This window comes from Montipora foliosa, chromosome 10, assembly GCF_036669935.1.
Source record: "Montipora foliosa isolate CH-2021 chromosome 10, ASM3666993v2, whole genome shotgun sequence".
Classification (NCBI taxonomy): domain Eukaryota; kingdom Metazoa; phylum Cnidaria; class Anthozoa; order Scleractinia; family Acroporidae; genus Montipora; species Montipora foliosa.
This window is the reverse complement of record NC_090878.1, coordinates 30,431,436-30,448,733: the sequence shown is the minus strand read 5'-3', so window position 1 is coordinate 30,448,733 and position 17,298 is coordinate 30,431,436. Positions and strand designations below refer to the sequence as shown.

Below are 17,298 nucleotides of genomic sequence, written 5' to 3'. Positions count from 1 at the left end.
AAAAACACAAGCGCGGAGAAAAAGAGAGACTTAGAAAGTAGGCGGCGTACGAAGCACGTGCCACACAAAGGTTGGGAGACCTCACTAAGTGACGGACGATTGTCAGAAAGTTCTTTAAGGCATTTTTACAGTTTCGTTCAATTTAAAATCAAAAATTTTAAATAAAGGTTTGATCACAAAAGCCAATGTACATGCTCCAACGCATCTGCGACGTTGCAAACACGAGCTTCCAAACTTCCAGTCGAGTTGTTACTTTTCTTTTGCGGCTTTGTGGATCGTTACACTCTTATCGTTGTCACCATAAAACTGCAGAAGGATTCCAACGATGGGCTGTTGCAACGTAATTGCGAATAGAATTGGTATCCCTGGGATGGTACGTGGCTCCTTAAGTTGAAATTTTATCTTCTTCTTGACCGCTTATCATGTGACTTGCCGTACTTTAGGTTAGTCTCGCGTTTTGTGATAAAGAAAAGATTGAAAGGAGCGAGGAGATTTAAAGTATTGTAATTTTGTACTTGAAAAACGTTTATAGGTTACTGTTTTCTATTTTTATAGTAGAACACAGAAAATACCCATACTTAATATTTGCCCTTATGATTGATAATTGGCGCTGTTTGTGGTAGAAATAGGGTTTTTCAGGCTTATAATTATAAGGTGAAAAATAGCATTTGGTTAGAATTTTTTTTTTTTTTTTTGCTGCTGCGAAGTAATACCGTAAAATTGTATGTTCGTAGTTAACTTCACCCTCCCTAAAAGATGACGCCATTGTACTCGCGCGGCCAAGGCCTTTCTCGTCTTAAGTACACTTTGTAAATTTTCATATGAGATTTGCCGCTTTTAACAAAGAAAAAAGATGCTAAAATCCGCGCACGTGGCTTATTTTATTGAGCGCTGTTACGCTTCACGTGTGAAACAACCAACAAAAGCGAAACAGGGAGAATAGTTTTATAATATTTAAGCGATACACGTTGGCAAAAGAAAAAACATTCGGGCCAAGATTTCACCCTGTAATTGCGATGCATCTGTCAACTAGTTGTCGCATTTTTTCAGAGGCAATGACACCTCGCCTCATTCTTAAGATTCCCCAAGGTGCCAACTCACAGCGATATTAACTGAAGGGCGATTGAATTGCCCTTCAGCTAATTTGCGTAACTTTTTAAAGTTATCATAAGCTCGTCATCCATCTAAGCTCTACCGCGGTAACGTCGACGAAAACGTCACTTCCCAATAGAACTTTGCACTATCGTAAGTTTTTCGCAATTATTCCATCTCGTTCACGTCCAACAATAGACCCTATGCAAAAATGGCTGCCTTTAAATTATTCTTTTGTTCTTATTCAAAATAGCCCAACTAACCTCGTTTTTGAGACAAAAATTCTAAAGAATTTGTTATCCCGAACGAGGTTAGTTGGGCTATTTTGAATATGAACAAAAGAATAATTTAAAGGCAGCCATTTTTGCATAGGGTCTATGGGCGAAGTGTCCTAAAATGAATTGGTTCGAGCGGATTCAGAGTAGGAATGACGACTAAAATGTTTACATTCTTACGCTCATGTTGTCGCCAAAACCCAAATTTGGTGAATTCACGTCGCCGGTTATGAAGATTATCGCAAACAATTATGTTATTATTGCTTTGTAGCGTTGTCGTTGCTGTATTCGTAGTCATTTCTTAAACTCCCTAATGTGAGTCTCCAGACCCTCAAAAACATCTAGTGACGAAGGCAATGATGAAAAAGACACTTCTCTGAATTTGATCTTTTCTGAATCCTCTTTAAAGCATGCAGATTCGAACTAAACTGCAGCAGCAATTACTATATACGAGGCAATACATCGCATATTAATTCTTGAATGTTAATTAGCTGGACCCCCAAAATTTTGCAATGGACCCCCAAATTTCTCGAGAAGGGGTCCAGAAGACCCCCAAATTTGAAAACCTGGATACATCTCTGTTGCTCCCGTCTGACCTTGTAGCTCAGTCGGTAGAGCAGCGGTGATCTAACCCAAAGGTCGTGGGTTCAATTCCCACCCTGATCAGAGTTTTGTCTGTTTTTGTTTGGCTCATTTCCATTAGTGGGGCTAACGCTCACATGGTTCATATGGGGTAGAAAACTAGCACTTCACGTTACACTCTCATCAGTTAAGTCATTTTGCAACATTGTTGTGCACCAGAACCTAATTGGCTGTTAAAACAATGACTCGTTTTGTTCCGTGGTTGAAATTTGAACATCAAAAGAAATGTGACGTCAATGTTTGTGAACAAGAAAAATCGCTATAACCACATACAGTGTAAGTGACTCCTCTAAGTCTCAGGTCTGTTTGCAGGGGCGTAGCGTCCATATACGCACGTACGCCCGGACGTACAGCTAATATCCGGGAATCCTTATTCCATGGAGGCATTAATTATTTTTAGTCATTATAAAATCGGGCCAAGTTTTCTAAATTTTGAATTAAACTGGTGTCTCTGTGTGTGAGTATTTCCAGTATCTTTTCATTAACCCATAAAGGCCTGGCCAAACGGATCCAACATCATCCAACATTGTTGGCCGCTGTTAAAAAGTATCGAAAGAGGTGACCAAACGAATGCAACATGTTGGATCCAGAATTTTGGACTCAAGGGTCTGGAGCCAAAATCTACCCAGAATCCTTAGAAAACAAACTCTTGCCATGTTGGCGTTTTCAAGTTTCTTTTAAAATTATCAATAGAGTCACTCTCTGTTGTGTGTGATAGCAAGAAGACGGCTGTTCCAGAATCTGGGAACTGCAACAGCAAATGCCCAGTCTTCAAAGGTCTTGCACCATGTAGGTGTGAGGAACCTTGAGAAGATTCAGCGTCCGGGGGTCTTGACTTGCAAAAGATCCTGCAGATACATTGGCACCATGCACCTGAGAGCTTTGAACACAAGAAAGGCTATCTGTTCGAAGAGAGATTGCTTAAGCTTTCGTCGCCCAGACATTCAAGACTTTGCTCGTTCACCATTCCGTAGCTTGAACTGACATGGCAACGCGCGAAACAGATGCAACAATAAACCATCACCATGGATACCGATAGCCGCAGCGCATGCGCGCGTGCAACACTGTTGAATGTGATGGCCAAAAGAATGCAACACTGTTGTTCACACCTTAAAACAAAAGAATACTTGGCAGATGGGTAAAATAAACATCTAACTACTGCATTTTCCTTCACATTTATTTATAGAAATGTCCTTTGAAAATAGTCGGAAATGGCATTTCCTAGACCCTGAATTTCAAAAGTTTCTGGGGGAGCATGCCCCAATCATGTTACTCAGTTTTACTCAGTTTTACAGAGCGTTGTATAGAGACAACATGTTGGTGTTCCTCGGAGGGACACAAATATGGCGGCCGCGAATCAACAAAACATCTAGACCTCAGTTTGCGATAAAAGCCCTCTCTTTTTCCTTGTTAGCTGAATTAACCAGACAGCTTTTTCTCAGCCACTGTCTTAGTGTCACGCAAGGCGAAAATTCGAAAATTCAAAATGCTGTATTCTCAAAACGAAAAATGCTTCGGGGCATAACACTGGTAAGAAGATTTAACTCTAAGTAATTTTTTACCTGGTATCAATAAAAAATCAGAAAGCCTCGCAGCTTTGATTTTACAATTTGATGACATCATGTGAAAACACCATAGCGAGCTTTAGTATTTCTGTATTTCGTTGTACTGCCATTTTAAATGGGTAAACTAAGTAATTTTTTACTTTGTATCAATAAAGAAAATCAGAAAACCTCGCAGCTTTGATTTTACAATTTGATGACATCATTTGAAAACACACAATAGCGAGCTCTAGTATTTCTGTATTTCGTTGTACTGCCATTTTAAATGGGTAAACTTAACAAATGCTTGGTTATTCGAGGTCGTTTTTTACTCACAATGGGAAAGATTTTCGGTAAAGTCAGCAAACGCCAGAATAAAATGTGCGTTTTTTTGCCGGCAATTGAAGAAACCTCTTGGATACAAGTTTATTTCTCACCCGTTAGCTACAGGAGTAAAGTAAAGCCTGGTTTTCACTACCGACGCAAGCACAACAGCAAGAATCCCTGCGCTAATGCTTGCTTTGTGTGAAATCGAAACACAGCATAAGCAACTTGAAGACGAAACTTGCTACCTCTGGCCTCGGTTGTTCAAAAGGTGGATAGCGCTCGTCGTCGTCGTCGTCGTCGCAGCCACTCACAAGCGAGTATGGCGGCCAAAAAGGATTAACAGATCAGAGACTCAAACAAGCCCCATCTACAGGGTCTCAAGGCGCCGTTGGGCAGCAGCCTGTCTCTGCTCACGGCGCACAGCTTCCTCAGTGAGTCGGGTGATTTCAAAGTGTAGAACACCTTTCCGAGTTGTACTTTTCCAGACCTGTCTGTCTGCTGCTAGTTGTTCCCACTCGTTCACATTAATTCCACATTTCAGCAAGGAGTGCTTTAGCAAGTCCTTGTGCCCTTTCTTTGGAGCACCGACTGATCTAGTACCATGGGAGAGCTGTGAATAGTATATTTGCTTTGGTAGACGACAGTCTGGCATTCTACAGATGTGACCAGCCCATCTAAGTCGATGAAGGAGATCCACTGACTCTAGACTTTGAGAAGATGTTCTCTCAAATACGGCAGTGTTTGTTACTCTGTCCTGCCACTTAATGTGCAGGATTCGTCTCAAACATCGCTGGTGGTATGTTTCCAGTTGTTTGATATGCTTCCGATAGGTAACCCATGTCTCACAACCATAGAGAAGTGTAGGTATGATGATGGCATTGTAAACCTTAATCTTTGTGTTGGATAGGATATCGTTATTGCAAAAAATCCTCTTGCTGAGTTTGTTGTAGGCTGTGGCGGCTGCACTTATGCGACTTTGAATTTCCATATCTAAAGAGGCATTACTGGAAACCGTACTTCCCAGATATTTGAAGTTGTTTACCGCATTGAGTTCTTCACCATTTCTTTGAATTGACGGAAGAGAATCTGTAGGAGATGGATGGCCTCGTTCATGCTGAAACATGGTCTCAGTTTTGCTGATGTTGAGGGTAAGGGGCCAAGCCTGCTATACGCTAAAGCAAAAGCGTCCACAGTACTCTGCATTCCATCCTCTGAACAAGAGCAGACAGCTGAGTCATCTGCGTATTGAAGCTCAACAATGGTTGTAAAAGAAACTTTTGTCTTGGCTTGAAGTCTCCGAAGATTGAAGATGTTGCCATCAATCCGGTACTGGATGCCAACTCGAGCCAGTTGAAAAAGAGCCCCCATAAACAGTGAGAACAGGGTGGGCGCGATTACACAACCTTGTTTGATCGACTGCATGAGAAAGGCTCACTAGATTTACCATTAAACAGAACAGCAGCAGTCATGTCATCATGAAGTAGTCGGATCATTTTCACAAGCTTCCCTGGGCATCCATACTTTGCAAGAATTTGCCACAGAGTATCTCGATGGATAAGGTCTATAAAGATGAGGCAGAGAGGCACGCGTTGTTCACGGCACTTTTCCTGTATCTGGCGGAGGGCAAAGATCATATCGATGATACCACGTAAGGGTCTGAACCCACATTGACTTTCAGGAAGAACCTCTTCGGCGAGTGGAGTCAGGTGGTTTAACAGAATCTTAGCAAAGAGCTTGCCCACTGCTGAAAGAAGTGAAATACCTCGATAGTTACTGCATAACGACTTATCGCCCTTCTTGAACAAAGTCACGATTAGGGCATCTCTGAGGTCAGCTGGGATTTGTTCTTCTGTCCAGAACCTCTGGATGAGCAGAAAAAGTTGCACAGTGAGTTAAGATCCACCCGCTTTGATCACTTCAGCAGGAATACCATCAGGTCCTGAGGCTTTACCACTCTTCAAAGACCTCAGCGCTTTTTCAACTTCATCAAAGGTTGGGGAACAGCTAGCTCGTGTCTTACAAGGTGCTGTTCGAGTTCATCCACTGCTCTTGGATCTACCTGAGCATTGCGGTTCAGCAAGTTGCTAAAGTGGTCTTTCCAACACAGTCTAATTGATTCAGGATCCTTTACAAGTTCATTGGTGGAGGTCCTAAGAGGAGTCGGCCCATGAGTGCTAGTGCCATAAACCATCTTAGTTGCTGCAAAGAAAGCACGGTTCTTGTGAGTATCGGAAGCTCTTGTAGTTCAGCTGCCTTTACCAGCCACCATTGATTCTTCAATTGTCTGGTGCGCTTCTGTAAATTAGCTTTTGCCTTGGTGAGTTTCTGTCAGCGGGAGCGTGTCTTTGGAAGTTGTTGCCAGTTGATAAAAGCGGCTCGATATTCACTAACGAGTTTCAGTAATTCTTCATCGTTATCATCAAACCAGTCTTGGTGTTTTTTCCTTTTTGGCCCAATAGTCTCCGAACAAGCATCAAGAATAGCATTCTTGAGGGCATTCCATTCTCCTCTACGGCAGGAAGTTTGTCATTAAGTGATGCCTGAAAATCTTGTTTCACTATAGATTGATTTAGGGCTTCAACGTTAAGTGTGAGACGTGGTTGCTGTCGGCTCTTCTTCCGTAACTTCAATCTGAAAACAGATCTAACCATACAGTGGTCGGTGAAACAGCTGTCGCTATCAGTAATTGCACGCGTATTCAACACACACTGTCTGTCTCTCTTTCTGGTAATTACATAGTCAATGATGTGCCAATGGCGTGAGCGTGGATGTCGCCATGTGCCCTTGTGCCGATCTTTCATGCGGAATAAAGTGTTGGTAATGACTAAGCTATGTTCTGTGCATTTAGTGAGTAGCATGAGTCCGTTTGAGTTCATCTTACCCATTCCATTTGATCCTATGGGAGGCCACAAGTATCCCGGCCAACACGGGCGTTAAAGTCACCAAGTAGTACCAAATTGTCAGCAGCTGGTATGTCTGTGAGAAGTTCATCTAGTGCCGCATAAAAAGTTTCCTTAACATCAACGTCTGCATCAAGCGTTGATGCATAGGCGCTAATCACTGACATGTACTGATTATGTGCCAGTTCAAGTCGCATAACCATAATTCGTTCACTGATTCCTGTGGGCAGCTCATTCAAATTTCTAAGCAGTTTTGTACGTATTGCAAAACCAACTCCGTGTATACGGCGATCTGTCTTGGGAAGCCCTTTCCAAAAGAAGGTGTATCCAGCCTTCTCTTCACGCAGTTGACCTTCATCGGGAAACCTTGTCTCGCTGAGGGCAGCCACATCAATTTGCAGTCGCTTAAGTTCATTGGCAACAAAAGCAGTGCGACGCTCAGGACGGTCTTTATCACTGTCCATCAGAGTTCTTACATTCCAAGAAGCAAAATTGAGAGTAGTTTGGCCACTCAGAGCTCTTCCGAAAGCTGGTCTTCGTGTACTTCTCGCCATCGCCAGGCAAGATGGCGCGTCGGCTACCCCGAACGCGGTAGTGTCCGGTCTTCGCTCACTTCTCGCTGGTGCCGGAGCCAGCGCATCGGTTAAAACCCCGTATGCGGTAGCATGGTCTGTAATCCCTGAAGTGTAATCCATTTAGCAGCGTGTGCGTGTAATGGAACCGGGTGCAAAAACCGGAACCAAACTTGGCCTTTCCACTTTCTGGGTCCGGGGCAAGGCGTAGTCGAGACGCCGGGAAAGGAGAGAGGTTGCAGCCGTGATGCGCCGTCAGAACAAACCTCTGCTGCACCCAGGACTAGGCTTTGATCGGGGGCCTTTACCCCTATCTGTTTGGGCTAAAGGCCTGACCGCAACAGTAGCAGTGAGCGTTGCTGAGGAGCCCACCCCTAACCACTTGCTCCCAAAGAGAATCTACCCCATAGTGGCAGCAGTATCGTGACCCTGACATGGGAGGCGTACGGGTGCTGCACCTTGCCCAAGGGTGCCCCAGAACAGTGGTGACTAGGAGGTAGTGACATTCTCCCCGCAGCCTTGGATCTCCCGAACCAGGGCCTCACCACCGGATGCTGTTTAACGTCGTGCCCAGGACAGGTGGATAGCGCTATCCACCGGATAAACACTAGCAAAACCGATTGAGTTATCCAGTGGATAGCACTGTCCACCCTTCGAACAACTGGGGCCTGGCCAATTAAAGCACTCGTTCCAGATTTCCCCCGTCTGAGCGTTTGAACAAAATGGCGGCGGCCGTGGTTGATTTTGATGTTTATGTCAGTCGCCGTTCGCTTTCACTTAACGTAAGCTTCTTATGCTTGCGCTTGTGCTTGCGGCGCTAGTGAAAACCAGGCTTAACTGAGGATCTGCTTCCGAAAAGCGACGTGGCCTAAAAAGTGGAGACAGCACTTAAAGTGAAATCGCGACAAACGACATCCTTTCATCCTTTCTAGAAATTTCCGACAGCAACGTGAAACATTGACAAAGCACCGACACGAGACCTTTTCAAATTCAAACAAGCGACACATTACCCCCCCCCCCCCCCCCCTCCTCCTTCCTCGCTTTCTGGCAGGGCTTCTTAACTTGCAGTAGATAAAATATGAGCGGGAGATCTGTATGGGCGTTTACAATGACGAGCCGATAGGCGAGCCATCGTAAACGTCCATACAGATCGGATGCGAATATTTTATCCTGCTTGTGAAATGTATACATTAAATTGAATGCAAAGTATTGTTATTTTAATCAGTAGAGATCTGTATCAAAAGTTAATGAATACTAATTAGCTGAGCGGGAGTTTGTATCAAAAGTTAATTCTACTGTTCAATAATTCAGTTGATTTATATTGGGGTTTACAGTTGTGTACATGTGATCTGAATGCTGTGCTGGGATTGGTTTGCACCCTCATGAATTATTAACGAATTTAAGAGCTATGCGAGTTAGAATAGCTGAATTCTTAGGCTCTTATGACAAGTAGCAGCTTGGCCGCTGTTTCCTGTTTGCTATTTCATGTAAACACAATACTAAATCTCTCAAATATAACTGACTTTTAAGAACCCCAAAAAACTATTACGGAAAGAGAAGATTTGATAGCCATATATAGATGGTTTGCAACCAATCCCTAGGAACATAGATAATGATGTCATGTACGATTGCTGGTGGACGAACAAAAGGAGCTAATGAGACATCTTTTGTTTTCGTCCACCAAAATGGCTGCGATGACGTAGCGTGAAAACCACGTAGTGATACGAGCGAAAGATTATTGCCGTAAATGAAGCTGTTGTTCTAAGGAATCCTGGAAAAAAAACTCCATGCTTAAAGGGGCTAGGTCACGCTATTTTAGGCAATTTCAGCACTGATCGAATGGTCATAGAATTAACTAAAATATCAAAATAACTGTTCAAAACTATAGAAGAACTCTAACAAAACACAGGGAGCCAAGAAGGGCCATGGATGGACAAAACTGGGGAGGATTGAAACGGATTGAATTTGGGTAAATTTGAAAAACGTCGGCCCACCTTTTTTCAAATTCATATCAGTCTATATCAAAATGTCATTTACAAAGCTTGAAAATCATTCTCAGTTGTTATGTTGCCGTGATTTTGCAAATGAAAGACTCTTGCTCTGCAAATTTGGCGTTTAGAGCTCATAATTAACAAAATTAAACAAAATTACCTAAAATAGCGTGACCTAGCCCCTTTAAGAGCGACTTGAACTCATGGGAGCTGGGTATTTGCAATTGAAGTTCATTTTTCATAATTCTGAGAAATTTTGGTCACCGCTCGAATAGCGAAGATATTGTTGATGTCATCTATATATTGTCATAAATGTGCCAACCAGAACCTCATTGGCTGTCGAGACAAAAGGGTCTTTTGTTTCTGTGATTGTACATTTGCATAACAAAAGCAATGTTTGTAAAGTAAACAGATATCATCCCTATGTCGACAAGTAATCGACATCGTCTGAATGTAAACGGGGAAATTATGATAGAGAATCTGTCATAATAACAGGAACTTCGAACATGAAAATATTTACTGAAATTAACTGTCTTGTAATTGCAATAACTAACTTTAATCCGAACTGGCGTTCTTTTCACAATAATCCAGTACAATGCCGTTTAAAGTTTTCCTTTTGGCAACTTGTTCATTGCTCTCTCTTTCCTTCTTCCAGTCCTCTTATTATTATTATTGTTATTTTTTAATTGAAAAATTTTATTTTGATGCTGATGTTTCAGATAATAGCAGTGGAGGCCTCCTTTGCGACCATTTCGTGCCATTACTGATTAACTTGGAGTTGGAAAAGTTGACAAAACTCCAATCAAAATTGTTAGTAATGTTACGAGGTCAAACATATTTTTTTTTAAATATCACAGGGAGATCAGTGGCAGCCTTATCTTCCAAAATTCTTTGCAGTATCCGAGTTCGGAACAGACAATGAATTGATGTAACTTGAATTTTTGATTTAAACTTGCTAAACAGAATAATTTTGCAGCGCGGATGTTTGTAGACCAATAAAAACGCGAAGTGGAAAAGCTTACGATACTCGAGGGGAAAATCATTCCATTAATTTAAAAAGCACTTTTCGATTGATTGTTGAGAGCAATTTCAAAAATTTTATGAGTTTCATCGCTTTTCGTATTGGTTGGCTTAAACCTCTCGCGCGACATTTGCAGTAGCCATGACACATTTGTAGCCAATCAGAGGCTAAAGCTAAAGAACACGTGACATATTTGTATCCAATCAAAGGCTGAAGCGAATGCGTTGGCTTTATAAAGCGTAGGCTTTTATGAATTGGTCTACATGATTTGCACACGAGACAATGTACCCAAGATTCAACGTAAACACGTTGAGTTTTTTTCGGAATCCGTTGATTATGGCTGTTTGCGGTTTTGTGTTCTTTCCCCGATTATCATTTTGTCTTTGAAAATGGGTAAGTACGTGCTAAAATGTTTAGAATGTCCCAAAAAAAGACTCCAGCAAGAAAAACAAATTCGGGTTTTAAAATGGAAGTAAATTAAAAAAAAAAAAAAGAAACATTAATAATTCATGAAGGCTATTACCAAATCAGATGACTGAAATCAGTCACGTGCATACATCCTTATGGCCGATGTAAACTGGTCTTCCTGATAAGTCCGGAGAGGGTTTTGGTTTCACTGTCCGTTGAAAACGGGGTTGAATGTAGAAACAATTAAAATATTACTAATTATCAATGAAAATATGGTTACTCCTGATCTTTATAGAGAGATCACGGCGATCAACATTTAAACATGCATCATAGCGAAATAACAAGGATCGTTTAATTAAGAGAACACCTAGAAGAACAAATCACCCTGGGAACAAGTGGTAATTTTGTCTTGTACATATCGTAGATGATTCGCAATATAAATGCCTTCGCTGTCATATTCGTGTCACGAAGGTTACAGTTGCATTGTGTGACATTTTGTTGAGCTGCTAACTAACGTTATTTACCCATTCTTTACAGCGGTAATCCATAATACCTGTTGACAGCTAGTAACTACGTTTTGTTGAAAAAACAAAGGCCGCTTTTAGACAATTACGATCAATGTTCACAAGTCTCATGCTGATCTTCTACTGAAGCGAATCCGGAGTGGACAAAAAAAATTAAAAAATAAAACAACAAGTAAACTTAAGATATGGTAACTATCTCTTGGGATTTTTTACGGTCGCTTTGCATAGTGGACATTCTGGTCTCAAAAACCTTTGGAAAGCCACAAGAGGTCAAAACAATATTCTGGCACACGGAAACAGTAACATGTTGCCGAGTTCTTCCCGTCACTAATGTTGCATCTCTGAGACATGCGCTGCCAGAACGAGATCGTCCACCAATCGGTTGAGGTAAAAACGATGACGGAAAATGAAGGATCTGTGATAAAGTGTAGTCATTAAAATCACGGGAGTTGCCTAACTGAAAAGCTGCGTCGAACGCGGGTAGAGTGTCTTAGAAGGAAAACTTTAGCGTCGAAACTCTAGAAACAGATCATGCCATCCTCGGACGCTGCAAAGAGCTCTTAAAAACAAGAAAACAAGGCGCCCAATTTAGAATACTTGGTGGAAAAGAAATTGGATCTTTAGGATCAAGTCGCTAAAAATGATCCCTCAAAGTACTTAGCTGAAGCGGTTTACACAGCAAAGATTTAAAAGAAAGAACGGAGACATTGTTACAATTGATTCAGATGCATTGCAATGTTATCGAACTGAGATGATGAAATTCAAGTCGACATTGTGACTCCAGAAGGGGATCAACTGAAAACAGTCATTAAAGACACCAAAGACGGGAAATACACAGTGACCTACACACCACAAGGTGCCGCTGACAGACAGCCCGTTTGTTGTACAGGTTCATCAGCCTAAACATCAGTTTGCTTTCATGTCGGTTCAAGTGGGAAGGGGCGAGGGGACTTTGATCATATTCGCGATATTGATGTGCGTGAGAACGCGGGAACGATTGTTATTGCAGAATTCAACTGTTATTCTCTGTTATTCTGTGGACCTGCGATATGAAATATGATAAGACATAAGTTCTAAATGTAAACGAAATACTATATAATTATGAAAATATTAATTGTTTGCTAAAAATAAAGTAAATTTTCCTTCTTATTTGAAATCATAGTTTTTTCTTTACTAAAAGGAAACGAAAGTAAGTCTTTCAACGGATTGTTTTCTTAAAATAGATTTAACTTTCTTATTTATAAATTCCAAATTACTGGACCCCTATATAGAAAAGAACATCGATCAAGGTATCAGGTTATTTTTACTTAGTGTTGGCGAGATTGAGGGTTTTTTTTTTTGACTCAGTTTAGGCGTTATGCGTCCATAGATGAAGTTTTCCTGAGGTAAATGTTACTCTTAATGAGACTCACTTAAAGTTTTTCATCAGGACAAGTTTTTCAGACATTGCCCCTATTCTACTGAATTTCGGAGCTATTCTCTAAATCATCTCGATCCACAAGAGTTAGAAATCAATTTAATATCAATAGGGCGAAGATTGAACTTGGAACCGATATAGGGGTCCAGTAATTTTCCATTTTTTTTAAAATATGAAAGTTACATTTAACAGCATTGTTAAAGATGCTTTTAAATTGATTTTAAGAAAGCAATGAAAAGACTTGCTTCAATTTTCTTTTAGCACAGGCTGGTTTAAGCATAAGAAGTATACGCAATCTCAGTAGCTTGTTGTTCATTAGAGCCTTTTGTTAGAACAAAAGACACTAATTAACAACAAGTAAACGCGCTTGCGTGTGTTGCTTGGGCTTATGCTTGCGTCTCTAGTGAAAAGCAGGCTTTACACGTACGAAACAAGTATAAGCATAAGCAGCATACGCAGGCGCATTGACTTGGTGTTAATTTGTGTGTCGTATGCAATCTTGTTCCCCGAGTCTAATCTGCACACGCTTGAAGTTCGTTTCCTGACCGCTGGTCAAGGGAACGACGACTCTGGGAACGAGATTGGTCTCGTATGTTGCTTGTGCTTATGTTTGGATCGTACGTGTAAACCAGCCTTAAAGAAGCAACTATGATCGGAGAAATTAGCTATACAGCTATTCTTGTAAATCCGAGGTGAAATAAAGGTGATGTGATGTGAATTAAATATATTTTTAGGAGATAATTAATAGTTTCATTAGTCCTCTCAGTATTTACATTGAGAACTTACGATTTTACATTGTATTTCATATCGCAGGTCCACATCAGCCTTTGGCTGCCATTCTTGTATGTAAATAATCCTGTAAATTTGTTATATAGAACCTAACCTGCGTTATAAAATAAAGGATTGATTGATTGATTGCTGTGGTTGTGTTGTTCTGCGCCTGATTAAGTTCAAAAAAGAACTTTATGTCGACAGTTTTCCCCGGCCTTGATATAAAATATTGCTAATTAGAGCAAGCCGTGCACTTTGCAAGTGGTCGCACTAAGTTTGCTGAGACATGGAAACCTCAAAAAAGACAACTACAAACATGTTGGCGTTATTCGGCCACCAACGTGGCTATTTATTATATCATCAACGAAATCAATAAAAACCGCAGTAAATTAAAGCCATGTTCAGCAAAGGTGGGGCGAGAAAAAACGCCAAGGCCACAGAAATGTAGCAGCCCCACCAAGACCACCCAAAGAGCACGACGATACTTGTCAACGCGAATAGCTAATGTGCTCACGGCCGGAGCAGCCCATGTCTGAACTACAGCCGCAAGCGAGAGTGTATAAGCGAACTCGTACTCTAAAATTAAAAAATTATAAGAGAAAATAGAAAAGTACAATTAAATGGCACATATATGGCAGCCCATGACTGAACCATAACAATGCCAACCAGGAAGGAAAAATGATAATGGCAGAGAAAACAGATGTACCACTGAAAAGTCACTGCGGAAGAGAACAATCAAATGTACTGACTCGCTGGTAGCAGCTCATGCCTGAACTACCAAGGCGCCAATGAAAGGCTAACGATGATTGACTGTTAAGAAGGATGTGATAATTATATTAAGCCCTGGGGTAATTTTACAGGGCACGTAGCAGCCCATGCGTGAACTACGTAAGGCTACTAACTAAACTAACTACGAACTTAATTTGCAAGCAAACGCTCTGGGCGGATGTAAACCTTAAAGGCATCGGACATCCAGCGGCCAAGAGTGCGAATTTGTGAATCAGAGAATCCTTTTTCAGCCGCATGCGATGCAGCTCCGATTCGAAAACTGTGACCTTTGTACCGACGGGTATCAAGGCCACAGAATGACAAGCAACGTTGCAACTCAGTATTGAATTGATCGGCCGTAATCGGTGCCAAATTTAAATGACAGAAAAGCGGACCGGTGCGATTTCCCCTCAGTACGAGATAATCTAAAATGACCTGCACGGGACAAAACTGCGCAGGGCAGTCTTCTCGTGATATTAATAGGGAGCTTACGAAACGACGACGCCGACAGCAACGACGACGCTACAAAACAATAGGTTTACTGAGCAAAAACAATGGCTCTGCACGCTCTGCATGTGCGTTTTACACATTCGTACATTTCTTTGCCGTCATCTCCTAAATGACGACGTGAAATGACCAAATTCAAGGTTCTGTGGAGGACGTTATCACATGACGATGAATTTTCAGTTCTCTCTCTACGCTTCCAACTCACTCATACCAGTTTAATTCCTCGACAGTTACTACACATTTTTAACGCGGAACGACATGATATAGTTTCGTACAGGAACCCATGACCTGGAGCCTACAACTCTACTGTGTTCGTGTAACGGCGTTTTCACAGACCGATGTATTTTTAGATTGAATTTCCCGCGAATGAGACTCCCACAGGAGCCCGATGACCAATTACAAAAAATTAAGCTGACGTCATAGGGTCACCGAACCGGAACTGACTTTGTTTTTTTACCTAATTCGTCGGAAGGGCTAGTCTGAAAATAAACCTACTTGTGAAAACGCCGTTTCACAGACGCTGTATGGAAATTGCACGCTCCAGATGGGCTCCTGTTTCGTAGTGATATGAATAACGCGAACTCGTATTTTTAAATGAAGTCCTCGTAGCCGTCGTCGTCCTCGTTTCGTAAGCTCCCTAATATCTCCAAAGGGCGGTTGTTGACGTTGTGTTTGTATTCGGAATTTACCAGCTTAAAGAAATGAGTTTTGCCGTCGGAAATTAAAAATCGCAACGCGCTAAATTGAATAACGGTGGAAACTGACTTAGCACTATTGGCTGCTAGTTCGCCGATGCGGAAAAACCCATAAAAGGCTAAAAGGAACATAGCTCTGTGGAGAGTTCGTTGAAAACCGAAGAGTTGGTGAATCGAAGACACCTTACAAGACTGGGCGGGAGATTGGCAGACGAATATCACTCTTGCGACGGCGGCGGCTAACCGCGGTCAGCAGCTTTTGAATAAGAAAAGATTTCGTGAGGTCGGAAAAACCGTTCATAGCTTGTGTACGTAACTGAGTGCGGAGATGTGCGATGCTATAGTTGACGGCGCCAATTGGCGGGCCGATAGATAAGAGATAAACAGAGCCAGCATGTTTGGAATCAAAGGAAGCTGGGGGCTTGAAGTTTTATAAAAACGGTGAGCGAAATCTTGGAAAACAGCCCAAGCCCGTTGATAAAGTTTGCGAGAGCCTGGTTTTAATGCCGAACTGAGAAGATCCCTCAAATTAGCGACCAACTCTCCGGTAGAAGGTTCGTCGGGACCGGAGTGGGAAATGGGTCTGCATCCGGTGTGATTACGATCCAGGCCACGCGCTATAAAACCAATGAGAACCAAAAACCGCGCCATAACCTTTGAGCCCGCTGCATCGGTGAATAGTTGCAGCGTGGCTGATGTTTCCCAGCGATCGGATAAGAAAAAGGCCCTACCATTAAAATTGTCTAAAAAAGTAAGCCACAGCTTAATGTCATGACTAGCGTCCTTATTTAAACGGATATGATGATGTGCCTTTTTGATACCTTTGGTAAGGTCAATAAGGAGACAAAGGAAAGCGCGGCCTGGAACTACGACAGAACACGCAAAATTTAAAAGACCGATAAGGGACTGAAGCTCATGAAGGGTAACTGTTCCACGTTTGTGAAATTGATGAAGCAACGTGCGACATTTTTGAAGCTTATCAGGCGATAATCTAGACTCTTGAGAAATAGAGTCAAGAGTAATACCCGCGAATTCAAGAGTGGTCCTCGGCTGCACTGTCTTTTCATGAGCAATCGGCACTCCGAGATAATCGCACAGGCGGAGAAAATTCGCCAAATCGGCTTCGCATTTCTCTGCAGAAGGGGCCACGAATAAAAAATCATCTAGAATGTGTAAGACGGCTGATGCCCTTAATTTCTCTAACGATAGCCACTCCAAAGCGGTCCCAAAGGTTTCAAAAATGGCACACGAAGATGAACAACCCATCGGGAGACAGCGATCGAAATAATATTTATCCGCCCCTTTTATCCCAAGCAAGGAATAGTCTTGAGGATGTATAGGGATGATACGAAAGGCCGATTTTATGTCGGTTTTTGCCATGAAGCAGCCAACCCCCAAACGCTGAACAATTTTCACTGCCTGATTTATGGTGGCGTAATGAACAGTAGAACAGTCGTCGGGAATGTTATCATTAACCGAAAAACCCGAGGGACAGGATAAGTGTTGAATTAAGCGAACCTCGTTTGGTGTCTTTTTGGGAACTATGCCAATGGGCGAGGAGCGAAAATCAGGAAAGGGAGCGTTGGTTAAAGGTCCAACAATCCTGCCAGCATCAATTTCCTTTTGCAATTTAGACAGGACCAAATCCGTGTTTTGTAGGGCGCTTTTCAGATTAGGAGACTCGAACGGGGCGCGGTTGCCAATAAATTGTATGCGAAATCCATAACGAAAGCCATGGACCACGGCCAAATATCTAGCCAAATTAGACACATAATCCTGGAGCAAAAATTCAAGCCGATCAGTCCACCTTTACGGACGTGACCGGTGAGCTGAGCAGAATTGAGGAC

The 17,298-nt window shown here is 42.0% G+C and overlaps 2 protein-coding genes across 2 annotated transcripts; both read right to left on the bottom strand.

Moving 5' to 3' along the window:
- Window positions 1–4,244: 4,244 nt before the first annotated feature.
- LOC137972774 (uncharacterized) lies at window positions 4,245–5,000 on the bottom strand. Its single transcript, XM_068819488.1, has one exon. It carries the CDS (start codon window positions 4,998–5,000, stop codon window positions 4,245–4,247), a length of 756 nt encoding a protein of 251 aa, XP_068675589.1.
- Window positions 5,001–6,773: 1,773 nt separating this feature from the next.
- On the bottom strand, window positions 6,774–7,472 carry LOC137972773 (craniofacial development protein 2-like). The gene has a single exon (XM_068819487.1). It carries the CDS (start codon window positions 7,470–7,472, stop codon window positions 6,774–6,776), a length of 699 nt encoding a protein of 232 aa, XP_068675588.1.
- Between the last annotated feature and the right edge of the window lie 9,826 nt (window positions 7,473–17,298).